Source organism: Brienomyrus brachyistius, chromosome 13 (genome assembly GCF_023856365.1).
Source record: "Brienomyrus brachyistius isolate T26 chromosome 13, BBRACH_0.4, whole genome shotgun sequence".
Classification (NCBI taxonomy): Eukaryota; Metazoa; Chordata; class Actinopteri; order Osteoglossiformes; family Mormyridae; genus Brienomyrus; species Brienomyrus brachyistius.
Window position 1 is genome coordinate 12,760,704 of NC_064545.1, and position 10,278 is coordinate 12,770,981.

At 45.3% G+C, this 10,278-nt stretch overlaps 2 protein-coding genes across 2 annotated transcripts in view; one reads left to right on the forward strand and one right to left on the reverse strand.

The window, feature by feature from the left end:
- Positions 1-273: 273 nt before the first annotated feature.
- ccdc113 (coiled-coil domain containing 113) lies at positions 274-7,215 on the reverse strand. The gene is made up of 8 exons (XM_048972328.1): positions 5,806-7,215; positions 4,477-4,588; positions 3,605-3,766; positions 3,350-3,505; positions 2,695-2,931; positions 2,048-2,155; positions 884-1,039; positions 274-799 (listed from the first exon to the last, which is right to left on the reverse strand). Exons 1-8 carry the CDS (start codon positions 5,880-5,882, stop codon positions 722-724), a joined length of 1,086 nt encoding a protein of 361 aa, XP_048828285.1. The 5' UTR covers positions 5,883-7,215; the 3' UTR covers positions 274-721.
- A 20-nt stretch (positions 7,216-7,235) lies between these two features.
- csnk2a2b (casein kinase 2, alpha prime polypeptide b) overlaps positions 7,236-10,278 on the forward strand; it is a 12,589-nt gene continuing 9,546 nt past the window's right edge. The window contains exons 1-2 of the mRNA XM_048972329.1: positions 7,236-8,164; positions 8,887-8,998. Coding sequence (XP_048828286.1) covers positions 8,061-8,164; positions 8,887-8,998 — 216 coding nt within the window. The 5' untranslated portion in view covers positions 7,236-8,060. The remainder of the gene's footprint in view (positions 8,165-8,886; positions 8,999-10,278) is intronic.

Here is a 10,278-nt window from a genome sequence, read left to right on the forward strand (position 1 = left end):
GTGAGTTTACGCACACACACACACACACACACACACAGCTGACTTGTGTATATGTGCTCTAGTTTATTTAACCCCTGTAAACAGCATGTCTATCACGCGGAGATTCTTAGCAGAGAACCTACACTTGTTCAGAGTACAAGTAGGAACTCCGATGATATGCATTGTACACTTTCTATGCTAATCGAGTTGCTTTACGTGCACAAATTGACAAATTATTCTGGGAAACAAATTATAAAAATATGATTTTTATATTAAATCGGTGCACAAAATGTGTTTCATTAGGAAAAAAACAATACCTTTATTGTCATTGTACAGGTGGCAACTAGCCAGTATAACAAAATTCAATATATATTCAATGTGCATATGTATGATCTTGAATTCCTATGAGACATGAGGGTTCATGCAGGAATCTATGTGGAATCAAGGGTTCACATGTTCTCTGTGTTCATGGCATGAAACACAAAATACCGCTTGGGCACGGGTGGGTAAACAGAAGCTGAGCCAAAGCAGTAGTCTGAAAATGTTGTGCTCGTACCATCTGTGTCAATGTGGCCATTTTCAGTTATTCTGTCCCCCCCCCCCAAATATTACAGCAGTGAAAATAAGCTAAACCACAGATTAACCAGGCATTAGGTGTTATCTATCCAGCATGAGGAGGAAGAAAAGAAAGACCTTCAGAAATCGGGGGTGGTGAGCAAAGGTATCCTCTGGAAGTGAACAGTCATAGTGTGGTCACCGACTCCAGACTGGGCCCAGTCCATGCACGATTACAGCCCTTGGTGTGGGCCTTCAGGGCCATCTGCAGAGAGAAGGCAGCCTCAGTGTTGGTTTGGAATAAAATAACCCCTCTACCTCATCCAGTCCTGCTCCACAAGGCCCCCACCTGAGCAATCTCAGTCTTGCGCTCCCAGTTGCGCACGGTCTGCTCCAGCTTCCTGTGGGCCATCGTGACCTCGACGTACTGCAGCACATCAGGTACGCTGTACTCCTCCAGACGCCTGCGCAGCTTCCTGTTCAGTACCTCTGCCTTGGATCGCTCCTGCCAGCAGGGGGTGCCAGGGGGACACGAATACAACATATGGCCAAGCAGGAGTCAATGGGCGCGCCGAATGACTGAACGACCTTCTGTGGTCCTCTATAGGACGCCAAGGCAGTGGCTGCCTATGCAGAATCGAGAGGATGTAACCAGCCAATGGGATTTTGGTACTTCTTGTGTTTGTTTCCACTGGTGTGAAAAACTGGCGCATATGCAGAATAGCATCATGATAACATGTGTCAGGAGAAGTGCCTGTCTGCCCCTGTCCCATGTGTCGTCCCCATTTAGACTGCAGGTGCTGCTAGCCATCCTGCACCACCTTCCCTCAGTCCTTCAGTCCCTAGTGTGTTTCCTTACTCCCTGGGCTGCCGTATTGGCTTAATGGTCAACCAATTGGGAAACACACTAGGGACTGAGCACACTAGCAACACCTGCAGGCTAAATGGGGACAAGACACATGGGACAGGGGCAGATGGGCACCAATCTTTACAACGTGAGGATCAGTGTTCTGTAGTGAATTTGAAAAATGAGTATAGTATATTATAGGGCCAGGCAATGGGCGATATTAAATACCAACATCACATGCTATGCACATGCAATTGTCACATCACAGAGCCCGTGACAGTCAGTTGACAGTTGGTTTAAGGTCAGGCTTTTCATATCTTCAAACTGTCTGGACATTATAGCATGGATGGTTTAAGTTTTAGAAAAACATTTTTACTCTGTCATTATCCTTGCTATCCGAGTTTGTAACTACACTTTTTCAAGATGGCGGTCGTATTTTATGTTTCAGAGGCAGGTAGCATAGCCATTCGACAATGAACATGTTTGCCAGTCCCACCCCAAAGTACCCAAGGAGTAGCCCAGTTGCCTTGGTAATTAGGTACTGGTACAGGTACTGGACTTGAAATCAGTGGAAAAAGGAATCTACTGATTTTTAGTACCAAAAGTTCAGTACCCAGTGCAGTGGAAAAGCACCCTTTGATGTCTGTGAGGGAACCGTGAACCTACCTCTTCAGCCAGGACCATCTCAACTTGGATCTTCGCCAGCATGTGCCTGCGAGAGCCGACATCGTAGTTCAGTGATTCAGACTCGAGGGTGGCATCCTGGAGACATCTCTGTAATGCACATGACCAAATGCCATAAGTCACAAACAGTAAAGTACGGAGCCCAAACAGAGCCCATTTGCAGTCACATGTGACCCATTGTGATCCTTATTTGGCTTTCTCTATAAAATACAGTCCCTCCCGGAGCTCTGTTAAGTCAAGCTGCACCTGTTTATGCTGGACAGCAGGTGGCGTACTGGTTAAAGGCACAATAACAAAAAGCACTCAACCTGATTGTCTCCAGTAAAGTAGCCAGCGTGCAACTCTAAGTCACTTTGGATATCAGTGTCACCTAAACAAGTGAAATTAAAATATATCGTCTATAGAAAAAAACCACCTGACACCCCCAGTGCTGTGGGTTTGATTCCTACCCACAGCTTTATGTGTGTTTGCATGTTTTCCTTAGGTTTGTTGGGCCTCTACTGGTTAATCTGGTTTTCTCCCACAGCTCAAGGACACGTGGTCTGTTCAGAATGGTGAATATGAGCCCTGCGATGGACAAGCATGGATAATGGAGTGGTCTCTTCCAGGAAGATGCCTGGAACACTGACCTTGGCTGAGCTCAACATCTGCATCACCTTCCCAGCCTTCAGTTTGAAGTGCAGCAGTTCCTGGTTCCGCTTGTTGTTGAGCTCCAGGTACTCTGTGTTCTCGATCTTCAGTTTCTGGAAGTCCACCCTCTGCAGAGCCTCACCCATCTCCTCATTCTGCCGCAGCTGCATCCATACCTTCCTCTTGTGTACCTTTAGCGTGGCATTCATCAGCCGCAGCTTCTCTATCAAGGCGTCCTGCAGAGGGCATCGCTCAAGTAGTGTTCGGAGAGTACACACAGCTACAGTACAGCCAGCTACAGTACAGCCAGCCACAGTACAGCCAGCCACAGTACAGCCAGCCACATTACCTTACACTTATTCGGCAAACATGTTTATCCACAAAAGATGTTCATGCAGGGTTGGATTGTCCCTGGAGCAGTTGAGGGTTAAGAGCCCAACAGTGCCAACTCTGGGATTTGAACCAGCAACCTTCTGATCACAGGAATAGTGGCCTAACCCACTGAGTTAAATAAATAGGTCTTATTAAATAACCATTCAGTTTATTTAGGACAAATATACTTTGAGAAATCTTTGGAAATATTATAAAAGCTGCATTCAGAATCCACGGCCTCAGCTACACAGTGTCCTGCGACTCCCCAGACCATCCACTGACCCTTAACCTCATCCTGTCCTCGAAATATCGAGTGAGCTTCTCAGCCCCCAGCCTGACGCCCGTCTTCTCCTGCGTTGCCTTGGCAATGTCGCGTTCAAACTCGCTCCTCATTTTCTTTATATCTGCCAGCCGGATTTGTGCCTCTTCCAGGTCAGCCTGAGGTGGGGTGAGAAGTCAAACACGGCTCCAGGTACCTGTCAGTGCTTAGCACCAGACGGTCTCTCCTCTCTCCTTTCGACGTTAAGGATTAATCACCTGTAAATCGTTCAGGACTCTCGCGGCATTAGCCTTGCCCTTCTCCAGGTCCGCCTTGATCTCCTCCAGCTCCTGCTGTGCCACCTCACACTTCTGCTCCGTGGTGAGCAGTGGCAGCTGGTCGCAGGCCGAGCTCCGGGCTTTGGAGTGCCGCTCACGCCCCTGTCAGGGAGCAGACCGTCAGCACAGCTGCCCAAGCTGCCCCCTGTGCTGCAAGCTTACTGGGACAGGCACAATAAAAACTACTGTAAAGCAGGGGTCTTCAGCCTTTTTCAAACCCGGAACACCTTGGTGCAGAGTGAGACAGAACAGGGAGACCCTGTTTGCACATTATAAAATTGTGTTACAGATCAGGCCTGGCCTATATTAACATGAGCAACAACTATATCATCCTGTTTATTTATGATTAAATAAATGAATGTAAATGACCCTATTAAAGTACAGAAGCTCCTCTACTTACGAACGAGTTACGTTCCGAACGGCCATTCGTAACTTGAAATGTTCGTAAGTCGTTATTCAACATCATTTTAAGGGTATATGCAAGTACAAAGAACTAGGATGCTGGGAGTACGCACGCTACGCTGCTGAGTGGTGGGAGTAGTGGCCAGAAGTCGTACTGGGCGGAATTGGTGCGCAGAAAAAAAAATTGATGTTGGGGACAGGATGTTGCAGTGATTTCCAGTGGCTTATTACTGTTTTGAGTTTATATAAAATTTATTTGTAGACATATTTTGTAGATTTCTCACAAAGCAGTTTGTCATTACACAATGATTCACGGAGCCCCTGCAGTTCCTCCTAACACCCCTTGTTGAAGACTAAACTAAACATAATTGAACTACATTTAAATTCAGACCCAGACAGCATTTAATTACCCTCTGAGAGTCCACTCCAAAGTTTTCCGACTCGAGCTGTGAGGCAAGGTTCAGCCGGTTGAGATGTCGCTCAAACATCTCATTCTCCAGCTGCAGGGCAGCGCTGGACCTCCTACAAGAATGCATAGTTGGGTGTTATGCTTATACATTCTGATGCTCCTCTCAGGTGATCCACTTTAACCACATAAACCTAATTAATTTTCTTTTTGAAAAAGTCAATGAAATACTGATTAGCCACGTGAAGTGATAAAGATACACGAGTGGATTGGATGGATGCTGCAAATACTGGGGTAACATTAAAGAGAGGTTCTGAAATGGCTAAGCTGACACACTTTGTCATACATATTTTTATACAACAACATGAAGATCATCATTACTTTGATGGTCTAAGACTGCATTAAGGAACCCAATAAGAAATAGGGACTACTTCCTAATATAAAAACCCTCCTGGTGTAGAAAAAAATTGTGAAAGATGATGCAGTTTTTTGGGGCCCTTTTTTAGGCCATACTTCATGGTATTTAGCATCTGTGCAGTTATAAGTCCCTCTGTCCCTGTTGGTGAGCTTTGACTTGTAGAAACTGTTCTTTGCCGTTGTAGCATGACTTGCGGCCATTATTTTTGAGGCCGCTTCCCTGCACACATTAAATCATTTTGCAGTTTTTGTGACCAGTGCACCAGGCACTTTGGGCGCAGACTCTTCGTTCCCTTTGTAAGTCTGCTAGCGGTCTGCTTTGAGAACTCAGATATTACTGTGTTGACTGCAGGGGTGCAGCTACCCACGCCTCTCTAATGCCCCTGGTTGATTGTAACACCCAGTGTGTATTACTACATACTCAGTAGGTATGGACAAACATCAGGGCCCTATTCCACCTCAGGAAACTTGCCTAGGGCCCCCAGATAGCTTAATCTGCCCCTGGACACACCTCTCTTATACCTGACTTTTACTGCTAGCTGGCAGCTGTATAGCTGCGTGTATAACTGTGGTTAAGTTACTTCAAAGTTACAGTCTTCGATGTGGTGTTTCCGTTATATTATTCACGGCCCGTATATTATTGATACCAAGCAGTACATTCTGGTGCTACAGCAGCATGAAACGCAAAGTGCATGCAGACAATACAGACAGTGCAAAAAACAGATACAGATATATAATAATCAAATAAAAGATTCATGAGTAGGACTTCTGATCATTGTGTTGTGTGCATGGTTTAGCAGTAAACATCACATGTATTTTATGCATGGTTATACCAAGATTAATAACACGCAGAAAAATTAGGCCGGATTGTTTCTCCTGAGGTTTGTTTTGTTTTAATCAATTGCGCCCGTTTTACCTGAGTTCTTCCGATATGTGAATAAGTTGCTGCTTCTCCATTTCTGAAACTTCGGTGCTAAGCTTGTTCTGCGCCATGGTTGCCAAGGTAAACACTCCGCGAGGCCCAACAAGACCAATTAGATTCAAGAAAAATGTTTCATCCTCGACGCTGATTGGCTAAAAATCACTCCTACTGAACTACTAATTACTAACTACCAATTACTATTTAATACACTGCCACCGTATTACTGTTACCTTGCTAAATAGTGATGGGAAATTCGGTTCAATTTATAGAACCGACTCTATCAAACTGTTCGTTTAAAAGAATCGAACGTCTGATGAAAAGAATCGGCGGGATGCGTATATGCGCATGCTGCGGCACTTTCTTCAGTTACTTTTAATGAAACTGTATTTTCATTAAAATTCAGGCGGTATTAAAATACAGGGGGTAAATAATTTTCACTTTTAGTACATCATTCAGTACATTACATGTTTATTATAAAATAGGCTTTGTGTTAATGATTTTGCCCGAATGTAAGCTAGTGCAAGTATTCTAAACACGTATATGAAAGCTATAGGCTCAGCTACCTTTGTTAGGTTAGGTGTACTGTATTAAAACACATTTTCGCCTTATGATATAGGTTTGTCGGAACGTAACCCTTTGGTAACCCGGGGAGAGGCTGTATTGGTAATCTCCGAGTGTTGTGAATGTATATCGATCGCCTCAAGTCTAATTAAAATGAAAGAGTCATCTTAGCAGACTTTAGCTTTTTAAATATAAACGAAGTCAGCCTTCAAAAGCTTTATAAAATCTTGAGTACTTTGCGAACATATAGTGTAAAATACTTTGACTAAAGAATAAAAATGTGGCCTAATGGTTAGGGAAGCGAACTTGTAATAGAAAAATACGAAAAAGTACTACTGAAACACCCTGAGTAAGGTATTTATTGCAATTGTAAAGTAAATATAGATCATAAACTGCAGATGTGTTGTCGATTTATCACGGTTCAGCTCCAGTGTACTAAATTAATGGTGTATCTTTTCTCTTGGAGAGTTTAATATTCTAGTGTATTTTGCATTTATTCTTTTATATGTAATTTAATCTTCGATTGTGACATTTTAGGTTTTTCATCTTATTATATAGATATCATCGGGTCCAATGGTATCTCTGTCTATCTGTGCAGTTGTAGCATAAGAATTTTTCCTCCTGGGATCGATAAAGTTTTCTTTCTGATTCTGGTCTTGGATTGAAGGATGGACGAGAACAGTGGTTCACAAATTTGGGTTGCGACCCCCGGATTGAGAATTGCTGAGAATACGTTTTCATTTCTTAATGTTGACCTCCGCGCTAAAAGGGGGCGCCAACGACTCTTCTTCCATATCGTTAATACCACCGATATTTGTTTTCAATGAATGCGGCACTACGCTTCCTGTCCCAGTTCGCTTCCGGGTACCTGTACTGCAATCCAGAGTACGGGCCGGGGGGAAGTGAGGCTTCCAAAAACGATCCCCCGAAACCCGACTCTTAGTGTTTTCTGCCGCAGATTTCCCGTCTCAGCGCCCGGAGAGGGGGCGTCACAGTCGGGGAGGGGGCGCTACTCGTGGACGGCGGCGGCAGAATTTCACCTCACCGGCACAGGGACCATAAGCTTTCTGCACCGATTTCTACCCCACCCCATCCGTGCATATGTATCCCGAAAACAGGGTGCGTTATTAAATCAGTAGCCCTAATCTGGTGTTGACTGCACTTGCTGCCTGCTGCATCTCCATCCATCCATCGGCCCTCCCATCCATCGCGGAAGGCTGGTTCGGCTGGTAATCGTGCTCCACCTCCTGAGACGCGGGAGTCCCTGGTCGAATATCCCGTCTTCGATCGGGGACTTGTGGCCCATAGGGGGTGGGGGTTCAACCGCAGTCTCCAGAGTATCCTTCTGCTCTCCCCTTATATTTTGCTATATAGTTATCTAGGCAGGTGTACAGCCTGGTCCCCGTCTACCTCAGCCTCCCATTTTCTCATTCTCGTTGAAATCTTTCGCTCCGTCGCTGGCCAGCATTCATCTAACTCTTCATTGAGTCCAGCTCATCTCTCACAAGCTTTCTAGCGGCGGTCACTACCCGGTTGTATAGTGACCTGCCTTCACGCCTGAGGACAATCCTCTTTTACGACACCAGAACCGCGGCTCCAACCGGAGAGCCCGCGGCTCCGCGTAGTTGCGCTTCGCCGAGTCCTGCAGGCAGACGAGCTCCCAGCAGCCGGAGCTCCCGCCGCTCGCCATGCCCGGCCCCGTGGCCGGTAGCAAATCTCGGGTTTACGCCGATGTCAACACGCTGAAGAGCAGGGAGTACTGGGACTATGAGGCCCATGTGCCCAACTGGAGGTGAGATGCGCGTTTTGCAACACCCGCACATTGTATTGTATTGAACATTGTGTTCATGGTGATGGCGCTGCTGCCTCTCATTCTGTTTCATTCTTTCCCTTTCATGTCAGTATGTACTATAATAACAAGCATTTTGTGATTAGGCCAATGTTGGCGACTGATTCTCAGTATATACGACTTGTTATTAATATAGAATGATACTATTCATGATAGTATCGTTAGCTGGCATTGTATTGGGAATCTGATGTGTGATTAGCACTGTAAAGCAGTAACTATGTGATATATAAACTCTGTTATGTGCATTGGCATGTAAATGATGCGCAAAGTGTCTGTATGGATGAACAACACCGCCAAATTGTCTGTTCAGTGAAATCCATTAATGGCTTTTTTTACCTTTTCTCGTGGACCCTTATTTGACACCTGGGATGTCACCTCTTAATCGAGGTTCGATATGCCATGCTGTTTTTTCGCCAATTCCTCTTCACAGAATTTTAGCACTATTTTTTTATTATGCCATTGTATAATATTGTAGGCAGACAAGAGGCCAAGAATGGCGAAATAGTCCCTAATTGCTTTTAAACATTCCGCCCCCCTCAGGATCCCTTAAAGATTAGGAGAGGCATGAAAGCACGTGGTGCAATGGAGGAGATGGCTTGGTAGTAGATTTGGGGGGGGGGGAAAGTGTGCAGTTAAAGTTGCATCCCTCCCTCTCGCCTCTTTAGCAACCAAGAGGATTACCAGCTGGTGCGTAAACTTGGCAGGGGAAAGTACAGCGAGGTCTTCGAAGCCATCAACATCAACAACAATGAGAAGGTGGTGGTCAAAATCCTCAAGGTGAGCTAGCAAAGCCAGACCATGTCTGAGCAAAGCGGAGCTGCGTGTTGACGTGGCTTATTATTCTAAAAGCCCCAGAGGCTGGGTGACTCTGAAGATGTAAATGGTCATATCTTAGTCCAGATGCCGTGTGGGGTTACGGTCACACTGGGATCTTGTGGGCTGTGCCTGTCGTCAGACCAGAAGCCGATCTGAGTGGAAATAGAATTTCAGCATAAATTACCAGCTTTTCCATTTACACATCAACATGTCTCCAGAGAGAGACAGATTTGCAAATAGGATTTATGCAAAATGCGTTGGTAAAATGGTGAAATGTTTGAAGAATTGTGAAGCTTTGCATGTACCGGCCAGCTGTGGGAATTTTCCCGTTTGCTTCTGGTCTTGCTTCCCACACTGCCTGGAGGGTGGGTAACATACCTGTTCTACATGCTGGATGTAGACTGAGTCTGAGGGTGGGGTCCCTTGATATTCTGCATGCTGACACTCTCATTATAGCTTGTTCCCTGAAGCCTGGAATTCGTCTGGAGGGGGTTTCACACATTGGGCTGCACAGTCGAGCTGTAGCACGCGCAGATTCTTACTTGTTATATACTGACCTCACTCGGAGATTTGGGTGTTAAAAACATTTGATGGCTTCCTTCTGGAGGCAGCACAGGTGAAACGCATCAGACGGGGGAATTAGAGTCACCCCCAAAAGGGGGAGGATCTTTTATGGCAGCTGGCCAGTGGGTGGCAGGTGTTTCACGCATCTGCAGAGCTAGCAGCTTTTCCCAGGTACTTCACACATCCTTAGGGGATAGAAACCTTTCCAGCTTCCAGAATAATACCAGTCCAGCTTTCGATCTAGCTAATCACACAGGCCAGGCCAGCTACTGCAATCAGCCATGAAGAGGCCCTTTATTCCATTTGTCCGACTCTCTGTCTCGATACTGTTGTGATTTCTGCTTCCTTTGGGTGTGTATAGGCAGTCCCTAGGTTAAGGACGCCTGACTTATGGACAACTCATTCTTATAAACACACTGCCATAAAGCCCCATAGAGCTTGTTATATTAAAAATTTGGGTTAAATACAGTCGTTCATAATAACGAACGCACACACTACTTTGTGACGCTTGTGAAATCATTGCGCAGCTTCAGCAGTTTGTTCGCTCAAGGTACAGTGCAGTAATGTATGAAGCTATTTAATACAGTAATAATAAGTATTATTATTGTTGCTGTTATTGTTATGTACTCTCTTATTATTGTTCTGACTTACAAATTTGACTTAAAGACGGTCTTAAG

Coding starts and splice junctions, on each gene's coding strand:
- ccdc113 (XM_048972328.1), bottom strand. CDS start 5,882: ATGGCGCAGAACAAGCTTAGCACCGAAGTTTCAGAAATGGAGAAGCAG. Junction 2,932..3,349: donor AGGACAGGATGAGGTTAAGG/GTCAGTGGATGG, acceptor TGCCCTCTGCAG/GACGCCTTGATAGAGAAGCT. Junction 800..883: donor GCAAGACTGAGATTGCTCAG/GTGGGGGCCTTG, acceptor TTCTCTCTGCAG/ATGGCCCTGAAGGCCCACAC.